General features: G+C 40.1%; 1 protein-coding gene across 1 annotated transcript; it reads right to left on the bottom strand.

Moving 5' to 3' along the window:
• Positions 1 to 6,253: 6,253 nt before the first annotated feature.
• LOC137276810 (contactin-5-like) lies at positions 6,254 to 14,026 on the bottom strand. The gene is made up of 8 exons (XM_067808455.1): positions 13,949 to 14,026; positions 12,066 to 12,125; positions 11,497 to 11,670; positions 11,215 to 11,334; positions 10,497 to 10,599; positions 9,712 to 9,893; positions 8,489 to 8,591; positions 6,254 to 6,901 (listed from the first exon to the last, which is right to left on the bottom strand). Exons 2-8 carry the CDS (start codon positions 12,118 to 12,120, stop codon positions 6,799 to 6,801), a joined length of 840 nt encoding a protein of 279 aa, XP_067664556.1. The 5' UTR covers positions 12,121 to 12,125; positions 13,949 to 14,026; the 3' UTR covers positions 6,254 to 6,798.
• Positions 14,027 to 16,694: the final 2,668 nt, after the last annotated feature.

Here is a 16,694-nt window from a genome sequence, read left to right as displayed (position 1 = left end):
ATCTGCTGCAGCTTTGGTAAGCTTAATTGTTTGACGTTTGTGATAAAAATTAACAGATAATGAATGCAACGACTGAAAACGTTTATTGGGACGGTCAGTGGGTCAAGGTCCCAACGTCAAGATATGCTCAGAGCCTGCCACCGAAACACACTTCAACTAGCGCTGTTTATATGTTATTAGAAAAAGAACGACTCAGTGAGTGAGTCTAGTTTCACAGCGTATTCAGCAACATTCCAGCTATATGGTGTCAGCAACATTCCAGCTATATGGTGGTGATCAGTACATCATCGAGTCTGGACCAGACAATCCAGTGATCAGCAGCATGAGCATCAGTCTCAATGTCAGGGAGCCTGATCACCCGATCCCGTTAGTCGCCTCTTACGTACGACAAGCATGGGTGACTGAAGATCAATATTGTAACCCAGATCTATACGGATCAGAACAATAACGAAGGAAGGACAGATGGACATTGGTGACCTATCGTGACATATGTGCAGTGACTGCACTGTCCAGACAATTTCAGGATTTGGATTGCATCTTTGTTGGATATGACCACTTCGACCTGCCACCCGACCTCTCCGCAAAACCGTCAAAAGTGGTGCCAAAATCAACTTCGGTCGTCCGAGTTTATATATACTTCTCATCAAAAGTTTAGACCCACTTGTGTAAATACAGCCACTTGCTCGAGGCAACTCTTCTAACCTAAATTCTGTACTGTTTACGCATGATCTGATGTATTGTAATACAAATTCGCCGCGGTGAAAAGAATACTGTCATGAGTTCAGTAAATGATGAAAATCAGTGCAAATTGGCGAATTCTTAACCACACTTTACGCCATTACAGAGCTGTTTACATGTACGATATTTGCAAATGCTGTTCAGCAATTTGATGCATGATGCTCGTCAATTCGGCTGCATAAAGTTTGCAGTTCCTGTTTTCCCCAAGCTAGTGGAGAAATCAATCTTCGATGTAGCCATATATAGCTGCATAACATATAGTGAGTGTTTTACGTGAGTCTAAACTTTTGAAGAGAAGTATATATCATTTCTACTTGTGACACAAGTGAAAATGTTTTCATATGGCTAGGAGAGCGTTATGTCCAAATCCAGTATCATGGGAAGTGACACTTTGAGAGTGGATCCATAATGATGCGCAGTGTGTTAAGTACATGTCAGTAGAGCCCTTTCGTTGTTCTTGAGGGCAGATTGGGGGCTTTCAGACCAGTGGCAAGTCCGTTCTTCAACGTCATTTCCCAGGATAGACATCAAACTGAATAAGGCCCGTCTTCACACCGCTAGTGTTTCCAATGGACCTTCTTCAACAGCACACTGCTCACGTACTGCCTTACCCTGACTTTCTCACCAGATCTCCCCCACAGAAATCACGCGTGGAAGGAAATGGAGAAACCAATCCACACGAATTCCATGCATGTTTAATTAGCTCTGTGCAATCAGCAATGTACTGCTGTCCTCTCTACTAATCGTTACTGAAATTGCTGTTTGACCCCTGCCTCACATTTGAACTGGGAATACAATGTCATAGATATTACATGTGTTACATTGTGTGTGTTAATATTCCAGCTATATGTAGATGATCCGCATTTGGAATACGATGACACGTGTCAACGACTGGGTGTGACCACCCACCAGCTGTATGAAGACATGGGTATCGATCGCACGGCCGCGAAACAATCCGCCTTTAAGTGCTGAGTGTAAGGGTACACCACGGGCTGCACGAAAATCTCAAAGAGATTTAAACGTAAACGTAACGACGTCAATAGAAATTTTAAAAATATATTGTAATGACAGAAATGTGTACAAGAACTGCTGTAGAAGATTTAAATCGGACCTGAATAAACGAAATATTGATACCTTAACAAATCTAACTAAAAGCCGGACGTCATCTTGGAAACAAGTCAGATATTTCAGTTGAAAAGATGTAATTCCGAAAGCCAAATGGTTAAATCATGTTTAAAATGTATTAATTTTCAGAATGCAACATTGTCATAAAGTACAAATTCTAGTACTTTTTTGTTGAGTCCCATCCGGGTATTTCATAATCTATCTTCTATCAGATTCTATCTTTAATGATGCTTTTGGTGATAGTCCTTTGCTAGACGATGTAACACCAGATAGTTTATCTGCAAAATGTCAGACGTAGAATCACTTGTATTAGACTCCCTTATAACAGATAATGAAATATCAGAAGCGTTACTGCATTCGTAAAATGGAAAATCAGCTGGCCTTAACCTTGTCGTGGTGGAAATGCTTAGTATCACAGTTTGTTATCATGCCCCATTTGAATAAGTGTTTTAATACATTGTTTGTAAATGGTATTTTTCCCGTTGTTGGGCGCGATCAGTTATTGTTTCCTTACATAAGAAGGGTGATGTCACCAATACAGATAATTATAGAGGAACTTCCTTTAAGGGTATTCTAGGCAAAGTCTTCACATCTGTTTTAAAAAACAGACTGACTAAATGGTCACGTATGACAGATAAACTTTCGGAATCTCAAGCAGGTTTTAGACAGGAATATTCAACTACTGACCGTATCTTTACGCTATTTGCATTAGTCCAGAAATGTCTGTCCCGTCGTAAGCGTAACCTATATGTAGCTTTTGTTGATTTACGTTCTGTCGGTCGTTCTAAGTTTTGGTAAACTTTACGTAATGCTGGCCTGAAAGGTAGAATGTATTCGATTTTAAAAGCAATGTTTGCTAATGTCAGAGCTTGTGTACGTTGTGGTGATGATAAGACTTATTTTTCGACTGTCCATTAGATTGAGACAAGGATGTGTTGTAAGTCCAATTCTATTTTCTCTGATTATCAATGAGTTGTACTACGATATTATCGCAAATGGCATCCAGATGTTTCCAGATGTCTTAGAGCTTTTTATTCCTTTATTTCCTTATAACGTAATTCTTCTATCACAATCTGTAGTTGGACTACAAACCTTGTTGAATATTTTGGAACTGAAACATGGGATTTATCCGTTAATCTGGATAAAACTAGTGTTACATTTAGAAAAGGTGGCCGGGTATCTTCTGAAGAAATATGATTGGCCTTTTAATATCCAACTTATAATTATTTCTGAATATTACGCTATGAATTGCAAAACATCACTGACTAGCACTAAGAGAGCAGTCCTTCATCTGCCTTGTATACAATTGGTGTGTTGACGCCTAGCATTTACGTCAATCTATTCGATTCTCCAATATATTCTTCTTTTGTACGGATCAGAGACTAGAGATTCCAGTCATATGAATGCATAGAAAAATACATCTGTTAGCGTGTAAAATGTTTAAATGTTGGACCGTCTACAACGAAATGTATGGTGCATGATGAATGTGGGAGGTATCCCCTTATACATATTCGATGTATAAAATTCTGATTTAAGATATTGTGTGTGCAAAAACATAGACTACCCAAAAAGGCTTATAACATGTTTGGTCATTCGGACAACGTTGGTAATGTGACGTGGGCATCTTGTGTAAGTAATCTTCTGTGTACACATGGTTATTGTTTTGTACGGTTATGTCATCCCGTTGGTGATGCACGTTTGCTTTCAACTCAGTTTCGAGGAAGAAGTCTTGATATGTTTAATCAAGAATGACATTTGTTACGAGATTGTGCTTTCTGTAATTTATATTACTATTGATTAAGTTACAGTTATTATTGGGTCACCATGTTTACGGTTTTGAGTGATAGTTTTTATGGGTGACATTTCGTATCATCCGTAATAGTGTTTTAGCGGTACGCCTTTGATGCAGCGCTTTAGAGCAGTCTCCCTTTGGTGTGTTTTGACTGGTGGTAAACACACGGCCAATCGCGAAGGTTCCATACTTCTCTGGAATGCTCAAGAATCAGTGACTGTGTATATATAAAGCTGGTTTTTGTTTTGACCACACACACACACGGAGCACTATTGGAGTTGTGCCATCATTCAACTACATCTGTCTGTCGCTTCGTCTCATTATCAACATCGACTTACATCCAAGACCATCGCTCACTGTGTGACATTCAATATAACTGTTTTCTCAAAGCAAGACTTTGATGAGTTGATATTATACGATGGTTGGCTGAAAAGTTCTAAGCCTCACTGTGAAAAAAAGTTACAAAGTCCACGTTTGTAATTTATTTTTCTACTTAGTCCCCTTCCAAGTTCACACACTTTTGCCAGCGATGCTGCAATCCCCGAATCCCGGTCAGGAAGAAATCTTCTTCAGCTACCCTAAAAAAATCAGTCACATCGGAAATGACGTCATCATTACTTGCAAAATGGCGACCGGCGAGTTCCTTTTTCATTTTGGGGAACAGGTGGAAGTCAGAAGGAGCCAAATCAGGTGAATAAGGAGGATGGTCAATGCGTTCAAAGCCACAATCGCGGATTGTTGACATGGACACCACCGATTTGTGAACAGGCGCATTGTCTTGGTGGAAGAGGACACCTTTAGCGATCATCCCTCGTCGTTTGGCTTTGATTGCTTCTCGCAACTGGTTCAGTAGATCAGCATAGTATCTGCCGTTGATAGTTTGACCTTTTTCAAGATAATCAATGAGCAGAATACCCCTGGAATCCCAAAAGACTGATGCCATCACCTTTCCAGCTGAAGGAACAGACTTGGCTTTCTTCGGAGCTGGTGAATCAGGATGCCTCCACTGTTTTGACTGTAATTTTGTTTCTGGTTGAAAGTGATGTATCCAGGTCTCATCCATGGTTACAAATCGTGCCACAAAATCATCGGGATCTGCTTCAAAATTGTCAAGGGACGTCTGGAACCTGACACGTTTCTGTTCTGCTGTCAAGAGCTTTGGCACCCATCTTTAGGGTGCAGAAACTTTAGTCATTCCTAATTCGTTGGTGATAATATGCTCAACCCTCTCATGAGAGATGCCCACTACACTAGCAATATGTCGAGTAGTCAATCGTCGATCATCCATCAACATATCGAGCACTCGCGCGATGTTTTCTGGAGTGGTTGCTGTTGAAGGCCTTCCTGAGCGTGGGTCATCATCAAGGCTTTGTCTGCCGCGCTTAAATTCTGTTGCCCACTTCTTTACTGTGGAAAATGAAGGAGCATCATCCCCTAGAGTGGAGACCATGTCAGCATGTATCTGTGTTGGGGACATCCCTTTCTTTTGCAAGTACTTGATGACTGCCCTGTATTCAGTTTTGTCCATTTCCGATGATTTCAGAGAGTAGGTTTACCAAAAGAGCTGTAGTTGAGATAAAACTATTAGTACGTTTGTAGTTCTTGTGTCTATGATTCACTAAATGATTGTCCTCATTGGTGGCAAACACCTGTCTCTACCTGGTGGGGAAAAAACACTCAGGATGAGAACTTTTCAGCCAACCCTCGTATTTGTGACCCAATACTTTAGATCTCACTCAGCTGCATTGTACTGGAAACCTCTATTCTGAAACGTTGTATCTTGCTATTTATGTGCTCAATACAAAATATTGAATATTTTAGACTTGTCTGCGTAATAGTTTGCTGGTTCATAGGGGATTTCTTACACCTTTTGTCACGGCAACTTGTTAACCGTAACACACTCAACAATACATAATAGTTCACGGTATGATTCAAATAAAATATACAAATCGCTTCTCCAACCGGACAAATATCTGTCATTTTCTACATCGAAGAAATTAAGATATCCATACATACGTTTTAGATTAGGTTTCATAAACTTAACGGTAAACTAAGGAAGACGTGTTTGTACTGAACGATGTAAGAGAATGCGCCCTCTTTGTAATTTAGATGTAGAAAATTAAGTCCACTGTTTTACTTCTATGTCCTTTTATACAGATTTTCACACGAAATGTGTAGCTGAATATTACCTATGTAAGCCACCTCCATTAGCTTTTAAACTACGTCTTTCATTTACTAACCAGCATGTAATAATAACGCACTTATTATATCAGCTATGCTGTTATTAAACGTAACAATCTGATATAAAGTTTTGTAGATCCATTGAGCTTCACTGCTTGTGCATAATTTACTGTTTGATTCATGATTTGCTGCTTGGATCACTAATTACTACACATTGCACCATATGTTTAACGTATGCGTATAACTCCAATGTATATGGACCGGAGGCTTTTTGTACAATGAACATCTTTGATTTTTCACTTGAAAACGATATTTAATCAACCCTAATCAATTAATCAAACCATATCTGCGGAAACGGTCCAGATATTACAGGTTGATCGACCTGTCAGATGAAGGCAAAGAAAACTCCGAGATTGCTTTAAAGTGTCAGGTAAGTTTATTTGAAACATATTTGACCTTGAATAAATAGGAAAACTAGAGATTAGTAATACAAATCAGGGAAGTTGTATTTTTCTTTTCGCGAACTCGCTACCTCTTCGTAAGGTAGTTAATAGATACTGATATTTGTTTTTTGAGCTAAGCACAATACGTTGAAGATGCGACAGCTAATGAAACTACCCCAAGGCACACAGAACTAATGCAGCAAATTCTTCCTTGTCCCCACTTTGATATGACTTCGAAACGTTTGTTTATATTCGTCCAACTAAAAGGAACATATTAACATATCATCATCACTTTCCTATCCCTTGTAACCAACTGCGCAGTGTGATCAATATTAAAACTCAATAAAACCCACTGTGACTACTACTGTTGTTATTGCCTTTACCATTACTACTTCCACTATACCTGCTGTTGGAGCAGCTACTACTACTACTACTACTACTACTACTACTACTACTACTACTACTACTACTACTACTACTACTACTACTACTACTACTACTCAACCTTTACTAATACTGTTACCATTTCTTCTCGTTGTATATTTCAGGTTTCGAGTCTCTAATTTGCGTTATGTCAATTTCATCATACTGATGGACGTCCTGTTTGCGGTCCTTTCTGCGCCTGAAATTAATATTTAATCGTATCATATGTACTATATATGTATGTAAGATCGGAAGTTCAGCCTCACTGAAAGCACTCACTATATCTTATATATATACACGTGTGTGTGTGTGCGTGCGTGCGCGTGTGTGTGTGTGTGTGTGTGTTTATACAGTGACATATGGTTACACATGGTTACATCGATGATTACATCAATAATGGATTTCTCTACTAACTTGGGGAAACCATCTACAAACCTTATGCAGAAGAATTGCACGAGGAACATGCATCAAATTTGCTGAAAGGCATATGCAAATATCGTGCGTGTGAACAGCTGCGTTTTGGTGTAATGTTTTGTAAAAGGCCACATGCAACGAAAAAATCAAACAAAATTAAAACACAACTATCACTTATTCATGATATATAAAATGCATTGCTGGTTGAGAACACAAAACAACTAAACAACATAATAAGCGTGTAGTCGCAAATCAAAAGTGCAGTACTATCGAAACGAAGCAGCCGCGATACCGAACCCAGAGTGTGCTCTCAAGTGCAACGAAGCCTTTTCATTGGCCACTGGTTCAACTGCCGATACGTTTAGCTGGCTCTTTGTTTATGACTTGTAATAATATAATAACGTGTGCATTTATATTGCGCCAAACTCCACTCACAGCTCATAGCGCTAACAGTCAAACAGGCATATTATCCCGGATTACCCAAGCTGCCTGTTACTCGCTAGAAGGTTATAGTCAGATGACTTATTCCACCGGGTACCCATTTTCTGCCGAAGAAAAGTATCAGGAGTTAAACTGTTGGTCACCCATCCTAGCACTGTCCGCGTCCATCGTTGCTCAACTTCACCTGATTGTGACCTGAGCTTTATGCAGAGGACCACACGCGATCACTCGGACTTGTAAGCATGAAAGGTGTCAATTTCAAATTGCTTGTGGTCAATGATTGAAGTTGTGCATATTGCCATCAGCAGAAGGCAGGAAGACATAGGTGTCAATAAACAAGAAACTGAGTTTTCTCTGTGACAGAGTCTGCTTATCACAATCAACATGTTTATTTTTTATGTAACGAGTAGGTTATTTCCTTGTTTATGCACACAACCAAGATCAGACTACGGCTCACGACCTCATAGCCCGGGCAGTTATACTGTTGCAGTTATAACCCGCGAACCTATTCATTGCGCATGTGTTATGAGCGCAGCGCAGCAAACCTGTTGAAACCACTTTTCCCCCAGCGCTGGGGGAAAATTAGTGAATCGTTTGAGCTACGATTTCGCAGGCGTTTTTCTATGCGTTTTTTTTCAACGATATAGCTTGAATTGGTTTTTTTGAATATTTGTTTCGGTAAGTGCATACCGAAAAGTATCAGAATCTGCAAAGTAGTGTTTAACGTTGCATGTAACCTTTAAGAATTTCTCATTTTTCATCATTTATTGAACTCATGACAATAATCTTTTCAACATTGCAAGTTTGTTTTACGATACATCATTTCATGTGTAAACAGTATCTTTAAACAGAATGAGATATTTGGCAAAATCTAGTATGTTTCCAAATTCAGTGTAGAGGGCAGTTTGTGAAAAAGTAGCGGTAAACGTACCTAGTTCTTCTCAGTAGCCAGAACATCAGTGCGCTAATAACCATGATTCCAATAATCAGGGAAAACACAAGTGTTGCTGTATGAATACCACTAGTCGAGGATGCTACAATGTGAAATAGATTTATTGTGAACCATGGCGTCAATGCGTCATTTTGTGACCGTGAACCTTCTTTACTGTCTACTCTCATTTGGTGGATATGTGAAAGATATCGAACTGTGAACCTTCCTTACACTATGACTGAGTGAGTGAGTTGGGTTTTACGCCGCACTCAGCAATATTCAAGTTCTACGGCGGCGGTCTGTAAATAATCGAGTCCGGACTAGACAGTCCATTGATCCACAGCATGACCATCGATTTGTACAATTGGGAACCGATGAAATGTGTCAGCGAGCCTGACCATTCGGTCCCGTTAGTCGCCTCTTACCACAAGCATAGTCGCCTTTAATGGCAAGCATGGGTTGCTGTTCTACCCCGGACCTTCACGGGTCCCATACTCTCTACTTACATTTGATGGATATGTGAAGGATAGCACATGTGAACTTTTCCTACTCTCTACTTACATTTGATGGATATGTGAAGGATAGCACATGTGAACTTTTCCTACTCTCTACTTACATTTGATGGATATGTGAAGGATAGCACATGTGAACTTTTCTTACTCTCTACTTACATTTGATGGATATGTGAAGGATAGCACATGTGAACTTTCCTACTCTCTACTTACATTTGATGGATATGTGAAGGATAGCAGATGTGAACTTTCCTACTCTCTACTTACATTTGATGGATATGTGAAGGATAGCAGACGTGAACTTTCCTACTCTCTACTTACATTTGATGGATATGTGAAGGATAGCAGATGTGAACTTTCCTACTCTCTACTTACATTTGATGGATATGTAGTGAGTGAGTGAGTTTAGTTTTACGCCGCACTCAGCATTATTCCAGCTATATGGAGGCGGTCTGTAAATAATCGAGTCTGGAACTGACAATCCAGTGATTAACAACATGAGCATAGATCTGCGCAAATGGGAACCGATGACATGTGTCAACCACGTCAGCGAGTCTGACCACCCGATCCCGTTAGTCGCCTCTTACGACAAGCACAGTCGCTTTTTACGGCAAGCATGGGTTGCTGAAGGCCTATTCTACACCGGGACCTTCACGGGTCATTGATGTGTAAAGGATAGCTGACAGTGAACCTCCATTGCTCTCTACTTACGTTTAATTGATATGTGAAGGATAGCGGAGCTTGAACCCTCCTCGTTCTCTGCCGTACAGTTGTACATCCCCACGTCTTCCACAGTGACGCTCTCGATAGTCAGGTATGCAGTAATGTTCCGTCTGTTTGCATGATCAGTTAATACCCTACCTTGATGCTGCCAAGTGACATCTGGTATAGGCCTGCAATGAAATATAGTCATTTCATAGGCAATGTAATCCACAGCATGGAACTTGTAAATATTTATTCACTCATGCGTTTGTTCATGATAAAGAGGCATATATTTTAATACTTGAAATATGAGGCTGAACTAACGAGGTCGTTTTAGGGGAAAGGTGTATTGAATAAGAGTTGACATCATTTAACTCGTAAACAACAATATCTTTTTCAGTTTCAACAAAACTAACAAACGAGTTATGCTACCAGGTTTCTGGTGCATCATTAGATTGACTACTGGATGGCTTTTCGACATTTATCAAGTTTCCCATATTTATGAATTAAAATAAGTCACTTGTTATATGCATGTAGTTTCCGACTAACGCAATGCATGTGTGTATGCAACTCTATCCTGTGTGGGGGCGGTGGGGTGGCCTAGTGGTAAAAGCATTCGCTCATCACGCAGAACACCCGGGTTCGATTCCCTATATGGATAAAAGCAGTATCCCGGACAAGGATAACACGAATATGCGTCAGTATACTGGTTTAGAATCGAACCCGACCTGACCACTGGCTGCCTTAGATCTCCTCCCATGTTATTTCACAACGTTGATGACGGAATCAAGTACCTGCCGGTGAATATACATTCCAGCTTGACGTCTTCTCCCAGTCGAGCTGTGGTTATCTTGCTGTATGATGCCAGTGAAGGTGGCGCTGATGGATAAACATCGCCTACAACACAGAATACATGTACATACGGATTATGAACATCGGCTCTCCCAAGATGGTTCCATAATTACTCGATTCTAAAGACTGATGATAGTCAAGGACATTGTAACCTGGGCTAGAACCGATCTTCAGCACCTGATGCTTGTCGTGAAGGTCGACTAATGGGATAGGTAGGAACGGTTCGCTGATTCGATTGACTTATGTCAACTTATGTCCCAGTTGTGCAGATTCATGCTCATGCTGTCGATCACTGGATTGTCTGGTCCAGACTCCATTATTTACAGCTGGAATGTTGCTGAATACGGTGTAAAACAACACACAAAACATCGACAGTGGCAGACTGCCCAATTGCATTTATTCGCTAAAGGAAACGGTTATTTTCCATCAAAAGATGGAAAACATGAAGCCAGAAATTAGTGACCCGAGTTCACAGCGTTCATATGTTCATTTAGAGAGTCAGATCAGTTTAACACCGCTTCAAACAGTATTTCAGTTATTCAAGAGACGCAACTCTGCTTTGAAGACGTCGCCGTGACGTTACCAAGATAATATGATTGTCTCGGTTGCAACATTTTTTACATCAAAATTTCAGAAAGCGGTCACATGATGGATACAAACCACGCCGTTCTGCCACAGTAACGTTTACAGGACTCCCCAGGAATATTGTATTCTTGTACTGAGCGCCACACTTGTACTGACCGGCGTCACTTACGTCAACGTAGGCAAAGTGAAGCGTTCCTGAATAAATGTGTACACACCATACTTAATGTCGATGGATCTCTTGTGAATATGTTATGTGAGGCGACACGGCTGATGAAATTCAATGTAATAAATTTAACGTGTTTCAATCGTTATATTTACAATATGATTAAGTGGAAGTATCGATGGTGTTGTCCTCACCTTCCCTGTCTATCAGAACTCTTTTACTCAAGTCTACGAGTTCAGCTTTTGTGCCAGACTTGTACCACCTTAGTAACTCCTTTGAGTAGGGAGGGTTCCGACAATGGAGAGAAAGTCCTTCACCTGCCGCTGTTTTGGCATCTATCAGAGGAGCGTGCCAGGTGTTTTCATTCCCTTGAAATTATGATTTCAAAACAGGCTACAAGGAACTTGTATATGCATATTGTATATTGTATAACTTGTAAAAACACACCATCATGATTATGATTATAACGGTGTAAGCAAAAGGGGAGATTATCCCGTCCCACTCGTCATTATCACATGCAAAGCTTTGTTACGGGTTCATCTTACAGGACAACGGAACGAAATGTACATTCCAAGTATACCAAGAGAATTGCATCGAGACATTTATATTTATTGAACACTGTCCGATGTTTCGTTTTGTGCCCTCTCTGAATTCAATAATGCATATCCTTCCATAGCATCATAAGGAAACATTTATCCCATATTAGTATTTAATAAATTTCATTCAATGCAAATTTACTTTCACCATCACTGAATATACAAACCTTCTGTCCATGTGGTGACAGCGAGTGTAAAGAGCCCCAGTACTTTCATCAACATGTCCCCTACAAATATATTATACACTTCCCGTGACACCATTGCCTCGATGACTTTGCTGGAATGTAGGCACATTTATTAAATAATTATAAATTATACGTCTTTCCTTTACACGTAAGCACATCCTGCATTTACCCGCTGTATCTGATTGTAATTGCACTCGTGCAGATCCGGATTAGAGTTGGTCTTCAATAACCCAGCTTGTCGTTAGAGGTGACTAACACGATCGGGTTGTCGGGGGCCGCATCACATGGTTTACAAATGTCATCGTATCCTATATATTTGCGTTGGCATCGACACCAGCACCATATTAGAATTGGCCTTCAGTATCGCCATGAGAGGCGACTAACAGGATCTGGTGTTCCAGCCTGCTGACTTGTTCATGCTTGCAATCTTATCCCAGAAGGTAAATGCTCATTATGTTGATCACTGGATTGCCAGGTACAGACTCAATCATTTACACACCGCGCCAATATAGCATGAATATTGCTGAGTGCGGCGTAAAACAATGAATCCACCAACTACCATATTTACGTCCACGTGTATTCTTCGGGGCAGTGATATAGCAGTGTATGAAATTAGCAAGAAACCCAACCAGACATCAGGGCTGTTAACTTCAAAATGTTACCAGCCTGAAATGAACTTAACCAGGTCAAACAACAAGATAATGTGAATTTACTCAAGGGAATGTAGCATGTAATTTTTATACCAGATCATCGGACTACTGTACATTTAGTCCGTCCGTCAGAAATCTAGCCTGTCTCTGGGGGTAGAACGGGCCTTATTTCAAACACTGGATGCACCTGGACTCTCGTTTGTGTTCAACCAAACAAGTACGTGCAAACTTAGGAATGACATGCCTAAATGAAATTAGTGATAGTGATAGGTGTGGAAATTGATAAATCACGAAAGCGATACGTTCTGTCAACATTGTATCTGATTCCTTCTAAAATAAGCATTTGAAATGTAAATAGCATCTTACACTCCCTATCCCTTCACATCGGAAACTACCGTGGCTCGTTTGAGATGCACGTTTAAACTAGCTGTTGATTTTGGGAGACACACAAATGTCCCATACACGGAATGACTAAGTAAATATTGTATATTAAGGAGAAGATGTTTAGTCGACATGAATTTCAATGTCTCATACACTGAGCAACGAAGTAAATATTGTATATTAAGGGTAAGACCTTTAATTGAACATGAATTTCTCATGTTACTTGTATATGAGATTTACTCCAGCCGAAGAAATATGTGTCTTAACACCCGACACTGTTATCGAAATTCTTTCATATGAAAACTTTGCTATGTATCCAACAACTAAGAGAAACATGATCAATCACTGGCATGCATGATTCATGCAATGAAACATTACCTCTTTTATTAGTCTATCGCCTCATTACGGAATAGTCTGCCAAGGCCTGTATGTCATAATGTATACGTGCGTAATGTTATTTCGTGGGTTGTACTATGGTTTTATGGAGTTGTTATAACCGCCTCCGTGGTGTAGTGGTGAGAGCGTCCGCCTGGAAGGTCGCGGGTTCGACCCCCTGCCGTGTCATACTAGAAGATGGTACTTGTTGATCCCTGCCTGGTGCTCGGTACAACAAGAATTGGTCGGCTCGGAGTCAGTGGAGTATATATTGCTAAACAGCGGAATGGTATCTTAGTGAGTTAGCACTATAAAACCAGCTGAAGTCTGGGCTAGTACAAGCAGGCACAATGCACACGCATGCACGTCCTCACATGAGCGAAGTAGTGTTAAGCACGAAGTTAAACCTTATTTCACTTCACTACCACATGTCATGTAAATGAAAACAGCTTGACTTACTGTTACTCGTATCGGTTTCAGTTCTGTTGGACTGTGGATAACGGCATGTGTCCGTGTATCTGTGTCCGTTAAGTTGTAGTAACTGACACATTGTGTTGCCTCAATATAATCATATTGACTATATTGTTTACAGTGTGGGTCGGGTTAGCCTAGTTGAAAAACTTTCATTCGTCACTTCAAGTGTCTCCTTTCGATTCTCGAAAACGATGCAATGTGCGACGCACAGTTCTAGGGTTGCCGTTATACTCTTTCATCCATAAAATATTTATGATTTTGCCAAGACCAGAAGGTTACCCAGGAGTGAAGGACAGGACCATTGTGATGCAGGTTATAGTGAATGAGTGAGTGAGTGAGTGGGTGAGCCGCACTCAGTAACATACCACCTATATTAACGGGGGTCTGTAAATAGCCGAGTTTTGACCTGTCAATCCAGTAATCAACATCATGAGCATCGATCTACGCAACTGACATACGATGACCTGTGTCAACCAAGTCAGCGTGTCTGACCACCCGATCTCCCTTAGTCGCCTCTAACGACAAGCATGGGTTACTGACGATCTATTCTAACCAGGATCTTCACAGGTCACGTGAGCTAACACCTATCTGAAAAAGGACCAACATATTTTATGATACTTAACGGACGTCACTATTTGAGCCCTGCATGTTTAGTTTGTGGTTATGGCACTATATCCAGGATTGCACTATAGCCAGGAGGGCACTATATCCAGGATTGCACTATAGTCAGGAGGGCACTATAGCCAGGAAGAATGTTATAGGCCCTTTGGCTTCAAGGAAAACAAGCCATTACTTTGCTGATCACAGCTCATGTACACTCACACATACATGCAAAATACATTTTGTTCTGATGACTAGTACTCCACACATCAAACAACTGAAACTTTGATCCATATTATTCTATCGCGGTTTAAAGAAATCTTCAACTTATGTCTGCTTAGTATGACAATGGTCTTGTGGAGTTTGAAACATTTCAGAACATTTTCGGTCAGATTGTTCATATCCAGTCTGCTGGACTTCCAGCACCCATGCACCACCCTCGATCAAGTAATGCAGAACGTTTTCAAGGAAGGTTGTGATGGTGGCGTATTTAGTTCATCAATGTCAGAAACATCCTGGGAGCATGAATCAGTTTCGTGCTTTCGAAAGCAAACATTTCCAGCGCCTATTGTTTCAAGTTTCGTTGCGCCACGACCAAGGAAACAGGTCGGTATTCATACGGAAACAAGCCACGTTAGGGCTGAATGTGACCTGTCATCATCTCGGCGTGAAGCTTCCCTAAATGACACAGCACGTTACATGACAGAACATCTCATCTTCCATATTGAAACTAATTTAAAATCAAGGATTAAAAAGTTGCAAAACAGTTGAGTGAATTTTATTAAAATTAACGTGCCTGCATATGCATATTAAATGATGTACAAGTGACATTTGCATGTGTTTGTAAAGAGTGGCCCTGCTCTTCATGTGTACACTTAAAATATCTGAGCTTATCTTGTATATATTTTCTGCTTATACACCTACATAAATCGCATGTTTATATATATGACGTAAGATTTAAAACTGCACAAAGAAAATACATCATATAAGACAAGATATAAGTACAGCGGAAACTGTCTAAACCGGCACTCACTGGGACTGAAAAAATAACCCAGTTTAGACAATGTGCCGGATTATGGAGCAGATGATAGATGTGGAAGCCACGGGTGGGACTGAGCATTTCTTCCGGCATCAATGAAAACTCGCATATCAAAACAGAGCATTTAATCTGACTGAAAACCTTTCACCTCGTTATATCATTGCCATAATTGTTTATTTGCAAACGAATACGAACAAATACTGAGCAAAATATTCAGAGGTAGAGTGAGTGAGTGAGTGAGTGAGTGAGTGAGTTTAGTTTTAATTCCACACTCTGTATGGCGGCAGTATGTAAATAACAGTGTGGACCAGACGATCCAATGCTCAACATCATGAGCATCGGTCGCAAATGGGATACGATGACGTGTCAACAAAGTTGACCCGTTAGCTGCTTCTTATTACAAGCATGGGTTACTGCAGATCACCTGTAATCCAGATCTTCACGGATATGCTGCAGTTGAGGTTAAATTGTTTTGAGAAATTGTACTATTATGGCAAACCTTTTAGAACGGTCTCTCACCGTAAGTACTTGGGTATGTTTGTTTCCTCTAGGTTTATTTGGACGGCAGCCTGTGAAAGTTTAGCTGCACAAGAAACGAAAGCGTGTACTCCTGTGTATAAACTATTCAACAGAAATTATTTTTGGTTTTTACTATAGTTTCTAAAATGTTTGATAGTAAAATTGCCCCGACTCTTTCATATGGCTCCGAAATTTGAAGGTTACAATATCATTCTTGCATTGAAAACGTTCAGACTTCATACATTAAATATTTTCTAGGTGTTGGTGATTATGCTTCAAATATTGCTATGTTAGGTGAAACTAGTCGGCATTATATGTTTGTTCAAAACCGGAAACGAGCTGTTAAATATTGAATAAATTGTTACGTGTGGATATGTTTAGATACCCTGCTCAGTGTTACTAATTGCTTAAAAGAGGAGACGAAAGAAGGTAAACGGAACTGGGTAATATATATTAAAAGTGTTTTATGTTATGTTTTCATGGCATTTCATAAAATTTATATGGAATTATCAAAGTGAAGGTGATGCTAGAATTTATGCGCCAGTTTAATTAAAGATTACATGTTGTTAGTGC

The sequence above is a fragment of the Haliotis asinina genome, chromosome 3 (assembly GCF_037392515.1).
Source record: "Haliotis asinina isolate JCU_RB_2024 chromosome 3, JCU_Hal_asi_v2, whole genome shotgun sequence".
NCBI lineage: Eukaryota > Metazoa > Mollusca > Gastropoda > Lepetellida > Haliotidae > Haliotis > Haliotis asinina.
This window is presented reverse-complemented; position numbering and strand designations above follow the sequence as displayed.